We start from the raw sequence: 21928 nt of genomic DNA, 5'->3' as shown, positions 1-21928 counted from the left end.
TCTTCCAAATAATGAAATAACATGACCGGGGACCCCTCGAGCATGTAAAAAGTCACTTAATTCTGTAACTTTTCATTAGTGTGTTACTGGCCCTCCCAAACAACTCACATCTTTGTCAGTGAAGCTGACTGTGCTCCCACATCTCTTCCTTCATTCTGCCTATCTACATTAAGATCCAGAATTCTGATATTAGAGTCTGAAATTAAAGTCAGAATTCTGAGATTAAAGTCAGATTTCTGACTTTTTTTTACTCATATACTGAAAGGAAATTTAAAAATCAGTTAACTTCTTTTTATTTTTTCAGTGGCCCTAATCCTCTTCTGTAAAGGTTGCATCCATGTAAAATCTATAAATATAAAATTAAAAGTTTAGACGTCTCTCTAAATCTGTTATGAAAGTTAAACTCATATTGATTCATTACAGAATGATATAGCTATTCCAAGCAATCAAAACTATTTTGATTATTGTTTCATCATAGGTAACAAAAATACATGTAACAAAAACTAATAAACAATTTTTTTAAAAGATAATAGTAATTGAAAACAATACCAATAAAAACCCTTTTATAGAAATGTTTTTCTAAATGACCATGAGAGCCTAAAGTTATGAAAGAGATCAATTAAATAGAAGCTGGGTGTTAAAGGATGTTGCAACCTAGCATATTAAAGGAAAGTTAAGTGGGAGGTAAAAGTGTGATGCAAAACTAAGTTCAGTGGTCTTACCAACAATAACAAAGTGGGCTGGACTTTTCACCAGTTGTCAAAATTGATCTTTTAGATGAAAGTAAATTTTGCCATTCAGTAGTCATGGTACAGCACAAAACATACTTTTCAGAAGGCTTGAATTATATATTCAAAATATTTTATTATTTTTTAGCTTTTTAAGTCGCTAATGTAGTATTCAAATTTTCTTAGAAACTGAATCTTGAACTGTTATTAACTGTAAGCTTAACTCAGATATATAAATAGCTAAAATGTATCTGGGTTCCTTCTTTTTTAACCACAGAATATCCCATAAAAAAACTTTCATCTGTTTCAGAAATACATGCGACTTCTAGGAGCCCTTTAAGGTCCTCTTCACCATATAATTCTTCAGATCCCATTATAGTTGTAGGATTAATATGTTTACCCACTGTATATGCACCAGATCCATCTGGGAAGAAGCTTTTTAAAAGGTCTCTAAATAAATACACTCTGTTCTCCACCTCCTGTCTCTGTCCCTGATGTGATTACACCATTAGATAGCCAGTGCCGGTTAACCATGATAACACAATTGTCTCTATAAATGAAAGCAGGACATTTGGGAGGAGCAGGGTCTTGCTCTGGGAGCCGTATTTAGTGGTATGCTTTTGTTCTCTGTGAGAAAGAACGAAGCTTCTTCTAACAGGAAAAATGTGGAAATGGGTCCGAGAAGGGGGACCCATTTCCAGTGTTGTTCTCACAGCTTTGCTGCGCAACAAATAGAACACTGGATTTCATTGTTGCTCTCCTCAGTTATGGTGTTTTGTAAATGTCATCATTCATCATCAGAATGGGAAGCAGAGTTTCCACAGAAATATGACCACAGTGTGTGTAGTGTCTTGTTCTTTTAGTGGAATTTAAGGGCGTCCTGTGACTCATGTGGCTTTTCTGTATTTCTTCAGCTGGAACATGTCTCTGTGTATGCTTAACAACACTTGCAGATATTTAAGCATTTCATCTTTGGTACTTTCAAGTAAAAAAAGTTTTTGTTGTAGCTTCTCCACTAGGGGGACATAGAGAGCATGTATAATACATTTCTATATTAAAAAGAAAATAAACAGGTATTCAGGGATTTTAAGTAATTTTACATGCATTCTTTTTAATGAAAACAGCATTCAGATAAATTCTGAACCATATAACTGTGGATAACAACATGCAACATTCAGAGCTAATTAACAGAGCTAACATTTAATATTTCTGGTGGTCTTCTGACAAACAGAACCAAACATTCTCACACTGGTTCACTCGACACACATCTCCAGGTGCTCTAGGAGTTGTCGGTATTGACTAGCTGGGTACTCGGCCTGGCAGGAGGGACACTCCAGGAAACTTTGGTCCAGCCTGCTGGTGTGAAAAGAGGACTCTGGACTGTCTCTGTGGGGCATCCCCTCTTCACATGAGCTGACGTCCTGCTGGTGCGTCTACAATAAATAAAACGTCAGTCGGGATGAAGCATCAGGATGAAACGATCTGTCTTATTCTATGAGACTCAAAGCTGCAAAGATTTTACAGTTAGAAATTATTGATAAACTTCACTTAAAACTAAGAGGTTTGGCTTTAGTTGGTAAGACACAAAACAGCGTAGCAGCAGACAGCTGAGCAAAGGGCAGAAAATTATTTTAAAAATGTGTTTGGGGTATGTGCAAAATGCCTTAATACAGCTTTAAGTGTCATCAATGAAGTCTGTGCTCCTTGCTGTATTCATGCCAACCTTTGACTGTTTTGGGTCAAGGCCTTTAGTTTTTGGCAGCTTCTTCAGAATTCTGAGCATTTGCTTCTTTAAATATGAGGAGTCCCGCTTTGCATCCTCAAGGTCTTGTGCAGAAATCTTTATCTAGAATTTCAAAAAAAAGTTGCAGACAGCAGTGAAAGCTGTAAAACTGTACAGGTATTGGAAGCACATTTTTTCTAGCACCCAAGAATACCAGTAGACTGCCTTCAAAACAATGTCAAATATTGGTTAATGACAAAACCTTATAGAGGGGAAAGAATAAAATAATCTGTGGTCAAATGGATGGGGACCATCCAGAGACCAGCAACAAATCAGAACTGAGATAGGAGGTAGTGTGTCAGCCATACCTGTCTTTTCAGGTCTGCAATTTCTTCTTGGTCGGCATAGTGATGGTTTAACACGTACCTCTGATAGAAGCTTGCCTAAGAAACAAGTATTTTTTCTAGTTTAGTTATTTTTTCCTCACATGAATGGAAGCATTACCCATAATAGGAGCACTACATATTCCAGCCTTTAATTTACTTTGGCTACGGCTGTTATTTTCTTTGATTTAAGGCATACTGACCAAGACATTACTCTATCGAAAACTTCAGCAGTACATACCAAGACCAGAGCCTACCAGGTACTGCAAAAAAAAAATAAAAATGTGTACTTCTAGAAATTACTAGGTACTTTTCCTCAGAAATTTGATGTTCTAAAACCTTCTCGAAACGCAGCAGGTAGCTAATTTCCCAGAGCTGTTTGGTTACATAAGAAGCGGCATTATTATTCAATGTTACCCATTATAATCACATTATCCAGCCTGGTTAGTGAAGGCCCCTGATGAGTTCCAGGTAAGCAATCAGAAAGTTGTGGGAACGTTTGGGGACCTCTACACATTAATTTAAAGTACAGTACTGAGTAAGTTCAGTAAAACTAGTCTCTCATTTTAGGCAAAGTAGAGATTGGATCAGATGGTGCTATAACCTTGACATGGGCTGAAGATTTACCTGCAGCTCCAGGTTTGTAGACCTTCTCCTCTCCTCCTTCAGCTTTGCTTGGAGCTCTTTAGTCTCATTCTTCAGTTGTTGTTCTTCCTCCTCTTTAGCAGTTACCAGCACCTGATCAAAGACCTTATCTTGCTTTCTGAGCATATCCAGCTTGACGTCAACCTCTTTCTCATAGCTTTCAATGCATTCCTCAATCTGTTTTTGTGTCTCTTCTGCATTAAAAGAATCAAAAGATGACCGAGTAAGATTTTTAAAAAGTGATTTAGTCTTAAACATTGTGATAATGCATTATTGAACGATATAATTTCAACAATAAATCAGGTGGTTATCTTAACGGTCACTCTGGCCTACTACAGAATAATCTTGATCTTGAAAATATTGTTGTGACAGTCTGTTGCCCACTGTTCCATTAGTGGTGGGTGCTTGCTGCCCACTGTCCCTTTGCCTCACCATCTGAATGCTCCTCATTGTGTTGCTTTGAGCGGGCCTGATTGGTTTCACTCAGCTGCTTCTCCAGCCATAACACTTTGTCCAGAATTGCCCTCATATAGGCCTCTCTCTGCTGGTCATATTCCAGCCACTGCTTGCTCTTTTCCAAAGCCTTAAAGAATTGGATGAAAGAATAAGAACACAAAATGACAGTTGGAACAAGAGAGGATAGATATGAGGAACCGACACTTAGTGAGATATATTAATTGCACACAGTCTTGTTTCTTTACATGAATAACTAAAGTGAGTAAAAGTAAATTTCAGAAAACTTGCATCACTGAGATCATTTTGAAGATGTAAGATAGCTTCATCGTTGGAGGAGACCTGTTCTGATGGGGGATCCTATAAAACAAGAAAAAATGAGCAGTCTAGAATCCAACATTTGAAAATCAACCACTAATGTTCACATTATCTATACTGCAACTATAAAAAAAAAAATCAAAGGAAGGTCCACAAAAAAAAAAATGAAAGCAAAAATGAAAGAGGAAAAAACCTGATGCCATCTAGTGGTTAAAATCTCCAGAGTGAAAATTGAAAGATAGTTTTCAGGCAAATGCTTCAGTTTAGCTGTTTTTTTGTTAATAGTATTGTGTCAACAGTCTTGTGGTTTTAAAAATACAGAAATTTCTCTAATATACGGAATACAAAAAAAAAAATAAAAATCAGCAAAACAGTGTTAAATAAGTATCTAAATGTGACATATATATCACGTTTTGTCCAATGGATACAAGATCTCTAGAGACCCTAAAGAACAAAATAAAAACCCCCAACAAAAAAATATAACAAAGAACCCTCAGTTTTCTTGGGCCAGCTATAGAGCCAATCTAATGCTGAAGGGAACAATGGTGGTCCATACAATTTGAGAGAATCTGAAAAGTTTTAGCAAGCAGAATGAACAAATGAAATGTGTGTCGTTGATAGATCTGCATTAAAGACTGAAAGTTAAATTTTTAGCAAATGCTGCTTAAACCAAACAATTTTTATATGTTTTTCCCTAAAATATCTATTTGTTTTTCAGATGGAAATGTATTACATGCATATTACATTGAAGAATCTGGCTGAATCTGGCATTTATACCAAAATGTAAGCAGCTTTGTTATAAACCATCTTATATTCTAACTCTTAGTTCTCCCTCCAGTTCTGTAATTGTGGGAATATCTCTTATTGATGCCTCTGGCAAAATAACAAAAATTTTTATTCAGCCTCATACTCACTCCATCCATAGAGTGCTTTTCTTTGGGGCAGCGATCCTCTGAGGAGGGAGAGGTTTTTTCATCTTTTTTCAGAAGATGCTGACAACTCTCCAGCCGCAGAGTTTCAAGAGCGAGGAGTCTCTGTAAGTACACCAACAAGAAAAAGTGGTTTAAGAAACAAACAGAAAACCCAATAAAAATAAAAGATATAGCCAAGTACTTGAAGCAGGCAGGCATTCTTTACAATGACATTTAAACATCTTTTATTTAGCTGTGCGTTTACCTCCACAAGCTTATTATGTTGTCTGTGATGATCCGACACATCAGCTAGTGTCTTCTTTAGAAGGATATTCTCCTTCCTTAAGCTGCTGACGGCTTTCACAAGCTCAGAGTTGAGCTTTTTCCTGTGCGAGCGATTACATTTATAGGCTGCCATCTTTACCAGCTGTTGGAATTAGAATTAAACAATAAAGATTGAGACACTGCGGAAATAAAAAGACTATTCTGAATAAATAAATAAAGTTGGCTTTACATCAAAATCGACTGATATAAAACATATAATAGATGTTAAAAAAGAGCTCTGTGAAATTAAGGCCCTGTAATAAAAATATTGAGTATTAATCAGCAAATAATTGAAATAAAACAATAATATATGTATTATTATTGTCTTTAATGCAGACCCCCCTCAATGTATCAACATTAGTTAAACGTGTAGAAAACTAGAGGAAATAAAATCAAAACAAACAGTGTTATATACGTTAGGGATAAAACATTTAATCGGAATAATCGATTATCGAACTAATCTTCAACTAATTTAGTAATAGATTAATCATTAACTTGACTTTAAAGACTGTAATATAGACCTTTAGGTGACACATCAACCGACTCTTGAGCAGCAATTACAGCAAAATTGTAAAAAAAAAAAAAAAAAAAAAGAACTATGTAAACATTTAGCATTTAAGATAAAAAAAAAAACTTGAAAAGTTTTAATTTCAACTGGTTTAATTTCCAACTATTAATACATGATCCGACCAATAAGCTATTAGTCACACCAAAAAAACAGATTCATAATCATTAGTTGCAGCCCTAGTCTACATGCATTTGTGGGTCCAGTCCCACATTTGCATTTTTATTTAATTTCAGTTGTGATAGTGCTGTAAGCGTATTTGATTTGATTACTAGTCTGCTTTGAGATGTTCATTGTGTTCATCAGAAAAATGTCTGAGGAAAGAAGCTCTATAACACAGTTCTCTATAGTATAGAGAATAGAGCTGAGAGGATCAACTAGCTAACCTTTCCTCCTTCCAGGATTTGTAACGGTTGGTGTCAGAAAAAAGTTAGCTAGCCTCCCTGCAGATCACACACATCCCGGTCACAGATTTTATAGAGTCAATAAACATGTGTTTTAGTCTTTGTTCTTAGTTTTCTTTTGAGATTATACAATTGCAAATGTTTTAGCCCGGTTATATATATAATATGTACATACATACACATAAAAGATATGTGTATGATACGGTAATATAAAGTATTAGAATGAAAAATAACAATAGCATCCTTTACTGCAAACAAGTTAACAAGCTAACAGTTGACAAGTTGCTATCGACCAAACGATGCTATCGCTAGCAGTGCTGTCTTCACATATTTAAAACTATCGGATATTTCATTCTATATCAAACGAAAGCTATATACATTTATCGTATTCAAAAAGATTATACAATGAATAATTAATTAAATTGCTTATCCGAGGAAACTGACAGCAAAATATGGCATTACTCATCTGAGCTAGCCGTTACAACATACAGCAGGTCGGCGCAAAAACGTCCTTTTCTTCTTCTGTTGTGGAGGTTAATGGCGGTTGGCCAACAAACCCTTGGCCAAATCAAAATGACTGTGAAATGACTGTTTATCCTCAGCACTGAATTACAATATTGTTTTTCTCTCTTCTCTGACAACCTTCCTTTCTTCATCTGAACTGCTTTCTTCTAATTCCTGTTTAACATTAGGTGACTTTTTACTAAATTAACTAAATAAATCAACTTTGACTACATTATTTCAAAACTATAATCTTGTGTCTGATTGCATTTTAATATGTCTGCATAAGTTGAATTTATTATTCCATATCTAATTGAGTAGATATTAATTTAAACTGTTTTATGGACTGTCTTTAAATGGTTATGATTGTGGACACCATATGTGCTCTAGAATTCATTAAATTGAACTGAACATTAACTTTTTAAAAGTAAGCTATTGTCACATTTATTAGAATAGTTATGAATATAAGCCTATGTGATCATCTGTGTTTTGGTTAAAATGTATATATATGTTAATAAATGATCAATGTACTTAGAAGGAAACGCTCTTTATTTGAGAACAGGTTGGAGAAGGAAGCAATAGCGCCATCTGGTGTCCAATGATTGTAAGCGAAAGGGGAATATCAATGTTTACTCTAGGGGGCGACGTCGCGCAGTAAATAAAAAAAATATCTTATAACCCATCATTATTGGGTTAAGTTGAGACAAACCACAATACATTCAACTGCTTATCTTAGGGAGCGCCCTTTCTGTTCCCCATCTAAAGTAACATCAGAGTTAGTGACACATCAGAGGGGCTGGGACTCACAAATGAGGTGGTCCCATCCAGTCCTCCTCCTGGCATCTTCATTTTCTCTGAGGACTGAAGCTCTATTAACAGAAAATGCGTGGAGTCGCTCAGTAAATAAGGATTTTTGTCACTATGCTGCAAGTGACAGTTGAGTCTGCGAGTGGAATTCCTAAAAAGAAAATTGGAAACCCGGATCCAATTACTACTGTTCTGTTCAGGGGTGAGAAATCTGTTAGTTTGATTTTTATTCATTATTATTTTTTTTTGTTATGCTTATGCACTCCATTTAAATTCTATTTAAATCAATATCTTTCTTTGTACTTTATTTTGGTTGCTATGTTATCATAATAAAGTAGTTAAGGCATTTTTTTTTATATATTGGCAACGATTCAATAAACAAGAGAGCCATCCTTATAAGGCCGTACTGACCTGATGCTTGTTTCCCCCAAGTGCTTTTTCCTTTTACCTTTTTTCTATTGTCAAAAAACGTTTGTATTGGATTTAAATGTTATTTCCACTAAGATTAGTGTCAGATTTAGTTACTTGAATGTCAAAGACGTTAAATTAATGGTAATAATGAAAATAATAATTGTAATAAAGAATGCATTCTTTATATTTTCAGGTGAAAAAAAGAAAACCAAAGCAATTAACAATGAGTTGAATCCAGTTTGGAATGAAGTAAGTGTATAATTACAATGTTGTGTTTGGAAATAATTATTAAAGTATAACTCATTGACAGCTTTGACAACTTTTTATGTGAAATTACAGGTCCTTGGGTTTGATCTGAAAGGTTCCCCCTTGGATCCATCTTCATATATTGATGTGGTTGTAAAGGACTATGAAACACTTGGGAAACATAAGTATGAAACCTTAATATAAGCTGTGGGTTGTGACACGTTGCAGTTATAATGATCATTTATGCGCTTTGAGGAGACTGTGATGTTTTTTATTCGAGCATCATTTCTTTGAGGGAAAATATTTGTCAGAAGGAGGGAAAAAATGAAAATAATTCTTGGCAGGCGAATAAAAAAAAAGAATATACTGCTTGAAATGTTTATTGTTTTAGACATAAGATTACCATGCTACTATACCTGTAAAGCTTAGCTGAAAACAATGTGTAAATTAACTTTTCCCTAGTTGCTTAACATCATCTTGAAACTTCACTCTGCTGTGCATAAGACTCAAATGTTGACCATTTTTAAAGAGTAATAATTCGTTCTTCTGTTTCATTCACAATTGAAATATTACCTTGACCATAAATATTGCCTTTTTTTCTCTTTCTAAACCTCAAATGTACAACACCCAATGCTGGGACAGATTACTTGTATCTCAGGTTAGCTATCCGATGCTCTGTGAGGGACATTCTTGCAAAAGTTTGGGTTCTTTTGTCATAATAAGATGCATGCAAAAAGACAGGGCAATGACAACATCTCTTCTGAGTCATTCTGTGGGTGAATGTAACAACATAAAAAGTTTTTCATCCAAAAAGAGGTAGGGACGTGATCTCTTTTCCTGAGACTCACCACCTGTAAGTGAAAATGGGGACCGGCACATAGAACAGCCTTACGTAAACTTATTATCAGAATAATTGACAATAAGGGGGACCACTTATTTTGATGATCCATCTGGAAAAAGAACATCCTCCACTATGCTTTTAAGTGATTTCTCTAATGCTGCCCTCCCAACAGATGATGGCAAAAGATCACACTCTCCTTAATAAACGGATTTTCTATTTTACAGTCATTTTTTTCCTATTTATTTGGGGAAAAAATACAGTTACCATTTACTTCATCCAAAAAGCAACTCAAGGACATTGTTGATTACTTACACAAAAAAATAATGAGGTACTGTTTAAAGTAACTTTTTTATACTTTTCAAAACCAGCATCATAAAAATGCATACCTTATTGTCCTTGCTAAGTTTGATGAACATGATAAAGCTCAAACTCAAAGTATTTTTGTAGTACTACTTTATTCAGGTCAGGCCAGCAAATGATTGGAAATAAATACTTAGAAACAGCATCTCAAAGAACAGATAAACCCCAAATACATTGTAATGAAAAGGAGAGCGGCCATACTTGACTGCTGTGAACAAGAAAAGCCACACAGCTGCAAGCCAAATATACATAAGTATCCCAGGAAATGATCATGATCCAGTCTTATATCCTGGACTCTGGGAGCATCTCTGGAGGATTGGGTGGACCCAGGGATGCTGATGTCCCTGCTGCTGTTTGGCTTTCCATAATGAATAAAGCACCGTTTATTGCTCGGTAAAATTCCACTTCACGTTGTCAAATAAAACAACTTGCTATGGTTGCTTTAGTTGCTATGGTTATAAATCATAAGAAATGTCCCAAAATATAACAACATCAGCAAAAATCCATTCAGCTACATGGATTCCAACACCAGAGGAGAAAAACATGTGAAAAAAGAGATTTCTATTCACAAATAGAGGAAATTAAATTCTTATAAGCAAGAAAAACCGAAACAAACTAGCAGAGTTTTTCCCAATATGCAACCACCTCAAGCAGTGCAATAATGGGATAGAATAATATAAAATAGAATAATACGTATCATTTTTGTAACATGACAAAATGCGAAATTGATTAATAGGTATAAATAATTTTCTTGGGGAGTATACTCCAGTAGCTCTATAAAGCTTTGAAGACTGTAATGTTAAAATATAAATATCAGCTTAAAAGTATGTAGTAGAAGGGATTTTAAGTGCATTTAGACAGGATGTTAATTAAAAAAGGACAATTATAAAAAAAATTATTTTAAAGAAATAACCATATACAAAATGCTTAAATGAATGACTTTAAAAAATACATGTATTTTTTGTGTCACTGAAGTGACCACAGTGAGTGCTAGCACATGCCTGTGGTATAATAAAACATATTTATTTCTCTTGGACTTCCTTAAAATATATCTTTAAATGTTCTTTTACTTTTAAAGGTTTGACCCTTTGTTTTATTGCAATAGCATTATTTCACAACCCCGGTCACGGAATTTGGTTCAAAATAGAGAATTTCCAGTATGTTCCAATGTGGTGTGATCATTAATCACCGATTTGTGGCATCTGTTTTGTTACACAAAGGAAGTAATTTTCCACCCTACTTTAACCAAGCAGTGAAACTGGGAAGTGAAAAATACCAGTCATTCCTAGTAACAAGAAAATACAGCCATAAATATTAAATGTGGTTCCAGTTTTTGTTGTATGTGTTCGTAACTATACTGTAAGATGAGCCTTTTTTATTTTGATTATTGTTGCTTTCAGCAGTGAGGTTTCAGTAGTTTTTTCTATATTAATATGATCACTTTTCAGGTTTATTGGCTCTGCAAAGATCTCACTGAGAGATTTGGCCAGCGGTCAAATGAAGTCCCTGCCATCTAAAAATGTGCCCTTGGTTAATGAGAAACAACAATGTTTTGGGGTAAATAGATTTGCTTGCAACATTCCTAAACACTTCAAGCCGTTACATGTTTGTCTTTTACAACAGCTTAAATTATGTTAAGCCAGTTTATTTATGCTGTATTGACGTGATCTTATGTTTAGATATTTATGGTAGCGTTTTTATAAACTTTACAGGCAACCATTAATTTGGTCATTGGGTATGCGTCACCAGCTGGTCCTGACCTAAACGATCAAAACGATGAAAACATATCCCACATGGAAGCTGGTAAGATGACATTTATTAATATGGATTAAAAATTATTTTAATTGTTATGGCATAATAGCATATACTGTATTGAATAATATATAAAAGTCAAGCTTTAATGACAATGAGTCAGTGCAACACCAAAATATTTCATTCTAGGAAATTATGTTAAACTGAACTGTAGTTCAGTTTAACATAATTTAAACTCAATAAACTCACTCAATAATTACCACTACTAATAATTTTACTTCACGTTTTTAAGTTGACTGCAATTTTTGAAAACCCCTATCTAAGGAAAACCAGCTGATTACATTAACTCATTGAAACAAAGGCAATCCCTCACATCAAGCATGCTTGTAGTGACAGCGGAGAGGAAAACTCCCTTATAACAGGAAGAAACCTCCAGCAGAAAAAGGCTCAGTGTACATAGAAGCAGACATAGAAAAAGAAGCAGAGATACAAAAGGCAACTGTAAACCCGCTCCAAAGGCAGCCACGCCCAGGAAACACACAGCCAGACAGAGGAGCTCCCATGTCAGTGCATGAAACAGATCATATACAGTTAGTCACAGTCAGAGAAACAGGACTTCACTGAAAAACAGGCCAAGCTTCAACAACTGTAAGCAAAGGTGTTGATGGCAGTAGCACAACAGACATTTTTCTCCAGGATGGTGTCACAGTCAAACAGGAACAGACCAGATGAATGAATGAAGCAGAATGATTAAAAGGGGTCCCTATGTCCTCCAGCCGTCTAAGCCTATAGCAGCATAACTATAGAGATAGCTCAGGAAAACCTCAGTCACTCCAACTATAAGCTTTATCAAAAGGAAAGATCAAAATTGTTTTAAATAAATACATTGTTGCTTCGTGTGTACTGTATGCGACACATGAACATTTATGCACCTTCATATGATTTTGATTTTTTGTTATCATCTTCAGGAAGGGAGTAGTCCCAATTTGACTAGCATCAACTATGTTCCTCTCACTGTAGATATTTCATGATCTCCTCATGTTTTTGCAGTAGTTTGTTTTTGATGTATTATATTTTTTCAGATTCCATCATTTTGCGTTAGTTTTGTCAATTAGGTTTTTCATTTATGTTCTTTTCGTTATGATCTAGTCACTTGGTTTTTACCTAATGGCTTATGTCCTCCTAATACCTGTCTTTTAGTTGATTCTTTTTTGAATTAATAATTTTTGAAAATTCATTAGATTGTAAATATACTGCATACAAACATTATCTATATATGGATATATTACCGTATTGCGTTCTATGTATGATTCAGTGCATATTTCTGAAAGGGATGAGAGGAACTGAAACATATTTAATAATATCCCTTCCTCTTTATTTTAATCCTTAACACCACCACTCTTTCTGATTCATACTTGACTTATGACTCCATACCCTTTCAAAAGTCCAATAAGTATGCAAATAAGTTTATTTCTGTACATATGAACAGTGTTGGGAATGTTACTTTAAAAAAGTAACTAGCTATAGTTACAAAGTAATTCTCAAAAAAGTAACGCAGTGAATTTAAAGTAGCTAGGTACTAGTCAAAGCAACTATGCAATTACTTTTTCTGATCTAAAATGTCAAAAAATGTACTTTCTTGTTTTGAAACTTGATTGAGTTGTGTTAAAGCGATGAATTTGTCCTAAAATAACAAAACTCTGGAGATTGCTGCCAAAGCAAAAGGTCTGTGTACAATCATTGCTCACAACTGAATTAAATAAATTCAAGTCATTTTTACTTTAAATGAAACATAAGTTCCAACCTCGTAAAATGTTTAAGGGTTTTAAATGCAGATTTGGGAAAATATAGAAAGTTTTGACAAATAAAACACCAAATAATTTGCAAAAAATGACTTTTTCCTTTTAAATTTTAAATGTCTCTGTTTAAAACACTTGATAACAGTTTTATGGGGCTTAATGTTTGTACAATTTTTTTTGCTCAGGATGTGATGCCTAGAAACAGCTTTGGCAATTTGGGTTTTACAAACTGTAACTGCCAGCGCCACAGTTTTCAATATTCTGTTTTACTGATTTTTATACAATATTGAGCCAATTCTGTTTAAACTACGAAACTGAGAACAGGGCAAAGCATAGTTGCAATATTTGCTTCAATGTTTTTGTTTTTTGTATTTTTTTCAGGAAATAATGAGGATGATGATGATGGAGAGGATGTCATGGCCAGAACTGATCAGGTTGATAATTCAGGAATGGCTTCTTCTACAAAACAGACTGGAAAGCGACCCATTAAGCCACGCCATTACAGCAAAAAGAGGCAAAAAATTCTGGCCAACAAGCCTCAAGACTTCCAGGTTTTGTCTGAGTTTTAATTGCTCTTCCTGTTTGGCCACAAACATCAACTAGTTTACGATTTAAGATTGTTTCCATGCATCATGAAAACATACTCCACCAGCTTTAACATGAGCTATTAATATTCATAATAGTTCATTCATAAACCAAAAACAGGTCAATATTCTTTATAAATCTAAAAACTTGTTTTATTGTGTTTCAGATTTTCACGTATTTTTTTCTTTTAAGTTTTGAGTGGTCGTGTTTGTCAGCTTTATTGAAGTACCCAGTAAAACAGTAAAAAGGTATAGAGTAAATGACATGTATTTAGTCTTCTGTTTCATTTTTAAAATCTAGATTCGCATTCGTGTAATAGAGGCTCGTCAGCTGCCAGGCAACAACGTAAAGCCAGTGGTAAAAGTAAATGTTTGTGGACAGACTCACAGAACTAGAATCAGAAGAGGAAACAACCCTTTCTTTGACCAGGTAAACTGCTGGGTATTTTCTACTCTTTATGACTCTTTCTTTGCTTCTCAAATATTCTCAAGCTTCAGAAAAATGTGAGGCATTTTTTTTCTAATCAGCAATACATAACCTTCTCCAAAGGCTATATCATTCCTTTTTAACAAGTACATGCCTTAAAAAAATAATTTAAATTTTTTTTTTCATTTCTAAGTATTTTGATTGGCTTTTGAAATTATAAAACACCCTTCAAAATAATCCCACATAATAAATATTTTGCTTTTATTTTCTTTCAGATGTTTTTCTACAATCTTAACATGGTGCCTTCTGAGCTCTTTGAAGAGAGCATCAGTCTCCGAGTGAGTATAAAAGGTTCTATTATGAAAAAGGCAGTGGGAAATATATTTCATCATTCTTCATAGTAAATGTATTCTAGCTGCCATATAGACATGGATTTTGCATTATTTGTGAGTCAAACATACAATCACTCCAAAGGCTGTATAATATTGCTCCTGAAATTCTGAGGCTGTGTAGTGAGAAATCCAGCTTTGTTTATTCTAAAATTCTAACGAACGTCATCCTTGCTTCAGTTGTATGTCATCTGCAAGCACTATATCCTGAAAAACAGCTCAGACTTTGTCCTTCTATCATCCAAACTTTAGTTTGGAACTGCTGTTTTAGATAGACATGCAGAAACATTATTCCTCAAACCATTAGTATATATACTCTTACCTTTTAAGGATATAATTTTGGTCTCTTCCAAGTATTCCATTTAATTGTCCATATACTCTATAGCAATTTTATTGCCAGGTTTCCTGCTCCTACTTTAGTCCTGCTCTTTAAACTTTTACAAAGATAACTATGTATTTCCAAGCCTTTTAAAAGCCCTTTAACAGTGGTTCTATGCTCATCTCTTCTGTCTATTTTATGAACTGATGAAACAAAGATTGGATTTTATCATAGAACACAGTTTTCCAAGAAAAACAGCTGCTACTCTCATGATTAAAAAGAGCTATTGGCCTGGGTGGTCAACACCATTAATTGAAATTTTAATAAAGTTTATAGCTGCATGGATTCTCCTTAATATTTATAGATTGTTGGGGATACTGTTCAAGAATTAGCCAGAAAGTTAAAGTTTGCTACAGAATCCAAAGGTACAGGTTTGAATCCAAAACCTGATCATTGCTGATATTTCAGCAGATCATTTACCTAAAACACTGCAGAAATCTAACCAGGTTTTCCTGCATAGCAACAACTACAATACTCTGCAATTGCCATCCTAGTAAGTATCACTGGTTGTCAAGCATAGACAATCATAGAAAATCATAGAAATCATCCAACAGATGTTGAATGATTTTTATGATTGTCTATGCTTGACAGCTATCAAACTATTCTAACTGAACGCTAGATGTTTGGTAAGGAAGATGTGCCCAAAATACATTCACTCACGACCCAGACTCTTGTTAGAAACTATAGTAAGCGTCTGGAGGCTACAATTTTTTGCAAAAAGAGGATCTAATAACTGTTAATGTGATTCAGGCTGTCAGGGTGCCCAGATGTATGAACCTTTCAAATTTTGTTTGAATGTATATTTCACAAATTCTATTAATCCAACAAAACACATTTTACTACTGGAAAATTACTGTGTCCATCTGTTTTATTAATTAGAATCTAGCTGATTCAGATACCCAAAGATTTTGAATAGCAAAAATCAAGATTATTAGGAGTGCTCAAAATATCCCTTTTAAACCCGCTATATTTTTACATGGAGTCTTTGTAGATTACCTGCAATACACCCACTATTTGCACAGGTAATTTAGCAGTCTTTGTACGGAATCTTTGAAGATCAGGTTCAAATCTTCAAAGTTAATAGGCCCACTAAAAATATATCAAACTTACTGAGGAAAAGAGTTGAAAACGTATTTTATAGTTATTGTCTCTTCAGTAGAAATAAATAATTATTTTTTTTTGGGATCATTGCTTTTCTTTACAGGTTTATGACTCCTTTTCCCTCAGAGCTGACAGTCTAATGGGAGAGTTCAAGGTACACCAATGACATACCAATATAGAGATACACCAAATGTTACATATTTCAGTATTTTTGATAGTGGTGATTTTACTTACAAATCTTTTTTTTCTTTTTTTTTTTTAACTTAGTTGGACGTTGGCTACATCTATAATGAACCTGGTCAGTTTTTTCTAAAGTAATGCATTTTGAGACAGGCAAGTTCTTTTATGTACTTTTGCAAACAAATACCCGCCTCAATTTCCAGGTCATTCTATAATGAGAAAATGGCTCCTCCTGAGTGATCTGGATGAACCGAGCGCAGGGGCTAGAGGATACCTGAAAGTCAGCATTAGCATTCTGGGCACTGGAGCTGAAACAGTGGTACAGGGAACATTATTACACAACTTACAGCAGCTTTTAAAAATGTTTATAAAAAAAACCCCACATATCTCTTTTCCTTTTGATTGCAGAGTGAAAGAGGGGAGGTAAACGAGGAGCAGGATGACATAGAGAGTAATCTTTTGGTTCCAGCCGGTGTCACAATGCGATCGGCCATTCTGAGACTTAAAGTGTATCGTGCAGAGGATATGCCACAGAGTAAGGGAAATATAAATGCATAAACTCTCCTTCTGCTTTTAGCTTTATTCAGTCAGACCACTTCAAGAAAACTAATTCTACACCTTTACATTGCAGTGGATGATGCCTTTGTTCAGACAGTGAAGCAAGTATTTGGAGGGGATGGAAATAAGAAGAACTTGGTTGATCCATATTTAGAAGTTAGCTTTGCTGGAAAGAAGGTATTTATTGTTTGAATAATTTTTTTTTTTTGCTTGAATAATATTATTAACTTAAAATATTACAATGTTGTTTAGCTTTGCACCAAAATAATTGAGAAAAATGCAAACCCAGAGTGGAACCAAGTCCTCAGTCTACAAGTCAAAGTAAGAGGGATCCACACTACAGCTTGTCACTTGGACCCCATAATGCAAAGTCATTTTAATGAAAAAATTATCTCTTTTTTTTTCTAAGTTCCCATCCATGTGTGAACGCATCAAGCTGGCCTTGTATGACTGGTAAACCTAAATATTAATCTACTGACAATTTCTTTGATTTTTGATATAATTATCATTATTTATTATCATTATCATTATTATTTATTCTTGTTTACATCTACAAGGGATCGTCTAAGCAGGGATGATGTCATTGGAACAACGTTTTTGAATTTGAGCAAAATTTCTTACTTCGGTGGGGAGATTGAAGGTGATTATGATTTACTCTCTTTTTCTTTAGTTTTAAACCTTGATGCACAAAAAAACTTGTGCATATATATATATATATAACTATATATATAACTATATATATATATATATATATATATATATATATATATATATATATATATATATATATATATATATATATATATATATATATATATATATATATATATATATATATATATATATATATATATATATATATAAATAAAATTTTTTTTTGTTTCATTTGAAACAGATGCCAGGACTGAAATTTCCAACACAGTCTCTGAATGTATGTATGACTGTCTTTACATTTTATAGCGATCAAACATATTCATAAATGTATGAATAATCAATCTTAGTCTCATAGGGTACAGCAAAATACAATGTTTTGATAAGGCACATTACATGTAACTAAAGTACCAATAGGTTTAATAGGACTTTCTTGTCTTAAAAATCAAAGTTTCTACTCCAGAAAAATTTTGTAATGAAACATGTTATCTTTTTATCTGTAAAGATTGAGATTTTTTGTTTATAATTAAGAAAATATCTTAGACCAAGACAGACACAAAGGTCTGCTAAAATCAAAATTTTCACAAGTGAGCCCAATGTGACTGATAAAGTGAACCATGGTCCTATTTTTTTTTTATTTATTGGTAAGAAATTAATCATAATATGCCAGGTACACTTTTTAATACACTTTGCCATATCAAGTGAATTTAAAACCCCTTTTCTGATAAGATATCAGTTGTTTTTTTATGTGGTAAAACAAGTTGAGTTATTAAACACATGAACAAGCACCATCTTCAACACATTGCACTTAAAACTGTTTAAGTTTACAATTTTGAAAAGCAGCCAGTTCTCTTCAGCCTGGTCCTGAAAATCCAACTTTGCTTATTCTGCATAAAATTTAAAGGCATCTGGAGCTATAAAAAAGGATATTTGCACTTTCTACAATGTTCATCTTATAATATTTCAGTCTTTGCTTAAATTAAGCTATTGCTTCTATAAATATTATATACATGGTTTATGTTGCTAATAGTGGTTAGCATTATTTTTAATCATAACAGTTAAATTGTCCTTTGCAGATCCAAATTAAAAGACAACCTGAGTACAGTATAAGTCTAAAACCAGCGCTTTTCTGATCTCACTGTCATCCACTCTTAAAATTGTACATTTGTCCTCTTCTGACCGTACCTTTTCAGAAGTTTCAGATTAGTCAAAAGTCGGTGAACTTAAAAAGCTATAATTAGCCTCATGTCATAGTTTGTTGATATTTAGCTGATAAAGTAAATTTCTCCTGAATAACTCTAAAGGGAACCTAAGTATCACCACTGTTTCTCATTCTACACATTATCATCAGCATTGGTTTAATTATATGTTTATGTTTTTGAATATTATCCTTGTTTTCATAGTTTGAAAGATAAAAATGTGTTGAAGTGGTTTTGAACATGTGGTGCTTTACAGTAAGCCCCTCAGTGTCAGAGGAGGGATTTCTCCCAGCTTTTGGACCTTGCTATATCAACCTGTACGGAAGCCCCAGAGAGTTCACTGGCCTGCCTGACCCTTATGACGAGCTCAACTTTGGGAATGTAACAGTCACTTATCATATTTAGAGATGACCCCATAATGTTTTAATTGTGGTAAAACATAAATGAGCTTTTATTATATGTTTATGTGCCCCAGGGAGAAGGAGTTGCCTATAGGGGGAGGGTCCTTGTTGAACTGTCCACAGAGTTGGATGGTAAGGTTGATAAGAATGTAGATGATATCTGCAGTGATGACATCCTAGTGGCACAGGTAAACAACATATCATCATCATGAATGGTCACCCTTTCACGCAGTGATTTTTGAAATTACAATTAATTAAGTTAGAAATGAAAAGAACCCCTAATGTTCCCTTTTCTTCTTTAATCAGAAATATCAGGGCAGGAGGAAATACTCCCTGTGCGCTGTTTTCCACAGTGCATGCATGCTCCAAGAGCCAGGTGAGCCAATCCAGTTCGAGGTTAGCATGGGTAACTACGGCAATAAGTTGGATTCCTCATGCAAGCCACTGGCCTCCACCACCCAGTACAGTTTTGCTGTATTTGATGGTATGTCACTAACAAACCACAATCTAAAACTGCTGAATATGTGTTTTAGTATTGGTCACACAATTTCCACAACAGTGTTTAAAAATGACTGGATGTATTTACTGGGATCACCACAGGTAATCACTACTATTACCTACCCTGGGCCGAAACAAAGCCAGTGGTGATTCTCACGTCATACTGGGAGGACATCAGCCACCGCCTGTATTCTGTTAATATTCTCCTCTTTATTGCTGACCAACTGGTGAGATGAGTTCAAGATCTAAGTTGTACAGATCCTGTTCCTTATTATTAATCTCTGTTTTCCTGTCCTTGTTATTTATTTCAGGAGTCCCATCTCACATTTCTGAAAAAAGAAATCCAGGCCAAAATGTCTGAGACACGCCTGACAGAGGTTTTGCTCAGACTCATCAACCATTTGATTGACAACATCAACAAGTAAGAAATGAATCATATTTCCAGAAGGAAATTATTTCTTATACTGTTGAGAATTTGGATATTTTGAATAAATGAACTCTTTTACTTTAAAAAGCTACCCACTTCCAGCACTGGAAGGTCAGCACAACATCACAGCCCTCGATCTCCAAATTAAAAGTTTACGTGATGCTGCTTTAGTCAGTATCAAAGAGGCGGCCTGTCAGATGAGAGAAGAGGCCCTGGATGTCAAGTCAGCTGTTGGAAACATTGAAGAGGTGCTGGACAGAATCAAGCTGCTTGCAGATGAGGTCCTTTCTTTCTCTATATTAACTTAAATGACTATAACTCATCACATGTTGCTTAAATGGATAAAAAAGGATGTTAAACTAAAAAAAAGAGTTCTGCATATCCATCAGGCTCAGAACAGCATGCCAGATGTGGTCATATGGATGCTGAGAGGAGAAAAGCGAGTGGCATATGCTCGAGTCCCAGTGCACCAGATCCTGTACTCTAACTACAGTGAGCAAGCATGTGGCAAACACTGTGGAAAGACTCAAACCATCTTCATGAAGGTACAGGAACAGCTAACATTTGTAGAAATTGTCATTACTGTATAAACTGATTAGCATAAATATTTACTCCCCTTAAACTGTCTCAGTTTTTATCATGTTGCTAACATAACGTCATTATATTTATTAGTATGTTATTTTTTTTGACCAACAGAAAGTTGTTTTTTATGGTTTGTATTTTTTTCTTTTTCTTTTTTTAAAATCAAATGTGATAATCACCAAATAAGGTGATATTAAAAAAAACACCAAAAAAAAATCAGAAATAAGGTTTCAAAAAGAGTCCAATATAAGTTTAAGATATAAAGCAACATCCCCAGCTTTAAACCTGAGTATAGCAAAGGAGTATGGTGGATCTGCAAACCTACTTAAACATGGTCATCCATCCTCAGCTGACCCACCAGGAGATTTAGGCATTAATCATACTGTAGAAGCAACCAAGAGGCCCGAGATAACTCTGGCGGAGGTCAGGTAGGAACATTTCTCGATGAATGCAACTGCTCCACCATCCTGGTCTTTATGCAGTGGAAAAAGCCCTTTTTGAACAAAAAAAAATAAAAAATTAGAAAACGTGACTCCAGTTTGCAGCAGGATATGTAGGGGCTAAAGCAAATGTAGAAGAAGGTGCCCTGGCAAGATAGGACCAACACCAAACTTATTGGACTGCATGCAAAAGTGCATGACAAAAACATTCAGTTTTAAGTGAAGTGTGAAGGTATTTCTCAAAGTACTGCCTCAGGGGGGAAATTACAAATGAAACAAAAGAAAGCTTTTTCTTCCTCTTTCTAGCTATTTTGCTATTTTGCGTTGGCCTGCCACAGAATCTTCTCAAATCTCCGGTTGTGTAAGAACCAGATTGCTGCATATCTCATTGTTGCATACCTTCTTTGTCAGTACCCCATGGACAAAAACAAAGGAGTGAAGATCCCCGTTCAGTTGTGCATCAATATGTGGCTTGGCCTCGCTGCTCATGAGCAGAAATTCAACAGCTTCTCAGAAGGAGACTTCAGTGTGTACGCTGAAACGGTACATCTCTGACTCCTCTTGACACCTTGAAATATACTGTAGATTTTTTTTTTTTTTTTAACTGTCAAACAAACCTCCCTTCTTTCTGCAGTATGAGAACCAGGTTCAGATGTTTGGGAAGTGGGGAACAACCGGCTTGGTGGGTCGCCACAAGTTCTCAGATGTGACTGGAAAAATGAAACTTAAAAAAGAGCACTTTCTGCCTCCACAAGGATGGGAATGGGAGGGAGACTGGTTTGTTGACCCAGAGCGATGGTATGTATTGAGGCTGGCTTTATCACATAGAAGCAAATACTCCCATCCAGTCATAGGAGATTGTTAGATTGCACAGTCAGAGTGCAAACATCCCGTTATCGCTTTTAACTTGGGTACTTTGAAGAATTTAATTTATGTTTCTT

General features: G+C 34.8%; 2 protein-coding genes across 2 annotated transcripts in view; one reads left to right on the top strand and one right to left on the bottom strand.

The window, feature by feature from the left end:
- Nucleotides 1-1981: 1981 nt before the first annotated feature.
- On the bottom strand, nt 1982-5579 carry LOC107092555 (centrosomal protein of 55 kDa-like). Its single transcript, XM_015387140.1, has 8 exons — nt 5427-5579; nt 5165-5284; nt 4224-4292; nt 3912-4062; nt 3462-3673; nt 2820-2894; nt 2452-2574; nt 1982-2161 (listed from the first exon to the last, which is right to left on the bottom strand). The coding sequence occupies exons 1-8, from the start codon at nt 5577-5579 to the stop codon at nt 1982-1984; spliced, it is 1083 nt and encodes a 360-aa protein (XP_015242626.1).
- Nucleotides 5580-7756: 2177 nt separating this feature from the next.
- LOC107100104 (myoferlin-like) overlaps nt 7757-21928 on the top strand; it is a 29261-nt gene continuing 15089 nt past the window's right edge. Inside the window, exons 1-26 of the mRNA XM_015398503.1 lie at nt 7757-7964; nt 8367-8422; nt 8513-8604; nt 11069-11177; nt 11333-11423; nt 13553-13722; nt 14057-14185; nt 14458-14520; nt 16155-16205; nt 16319-16349; nt 16435-16550; nt 16640-16766; nt 16863-16966; nt 17042-17110; nt 17199-17242; nt 17347-17429; nt 17685-17720; nt 18896-19020; nt 19115-19228; nt 19347-19524; nt 19641-19765; nt 19850-19959; nt 20054-20246; nt 20355-20510; nt 21399-21530; nt 21622-21785. Of these exons, the coding sequence (XP_015253989.1) occupies nt 7877-7964; nt 8367-8422; nt 8513-8604; nt 11069-11177; nt 11333-11423; nt 13553-13722; nt 14057-14185; nt 14458-14520; nt 16155-16205; nt 16319-16349; nt 16435-16550; nt 16640-16766; nt 16863-16966; nt 17042-17110; nt 17199-17242; nt 17347-17429; nt 17685-17720; nt 18896-19020; nt 19115-19228; nt 19347-19524; nt 19641-19765; nt 19850-19959; nt 20054-20246; nt 20355-20510; nt 21399-21530; nt 21622-21785 (2756 nt within the window). The 5' untranslated portion in view covers nt 7757-7876. The remainder of the gene's footprint in view (nt 7965-8366; nt 8423-8512; nt 8605-11068; nt 11178-11332; nt 11424-13552; nt 13723-14056; nt 14186-14457; nt 14521-16154; nt 16206-16318; nt 16350-16434; nt 16551-16639; nt 16767-16862; nt 16967-17041; nt 17111-17198; nt 17243-17346; nt 17430-17684; nt 17721-18895; nt 19021-19114; nt 19229-19346; nt 19525-19640; nt 19766-19849; nt 19960-20053; nt 20247-20354; nt 20511-21398; nt 21531-21621; nt 21786-21928) is intronic.

Source organism: Cyprinodon variegatus, unplaced genomic scaffold (genome assembly GCF_000732505.1).
Source record: "Cyprinodon variegatus isolate N-32 unplaced genomic scaffold, C_variegatus-1.0 Scaffold1, whole genome shotgun sequence".
Classification (NCBI taxonomy): Eukaryota; Metazoa; Chordata; class Actinopteri; order Cyprinodontiformes; family Cyprinodontidae; genus Cyprinodon; species Cyprinodon variegatus.
The sequence above is the reverse complement of the archived record's forward strand: the minus strand, read 5'-3'. Positions and strand labels throughout refer to the sequence as shown.

What these genes read in the sequence shown, in the direction of transcription:
- LOC107092555 (XM_015387140.1), bottom strand. Translation starts at nt 5,579, where the DNA reads ATGGCAGCCTATAAATGTAATCGCTCGCACAGGAAAAAGCTCAACTCT. An exon ending in TTGCAGACCTGAAAAGACAG is followed by an intron (nt 2,575 to 2,819) that starts GTATGGCTGACA and finishes TTGAAATTCTAG; the next exon opens with ATAAAGATTTCTGCACAAGA. An exon ending in TTGACCCAAAACAGTCAAAG is followed by an intron (nt 2,162 to 2,451) that starts GTTGGCATGAAT and finishes TATTTATTGTAG; the next exon opens with ACGCACCAGCAGGACGTCAG.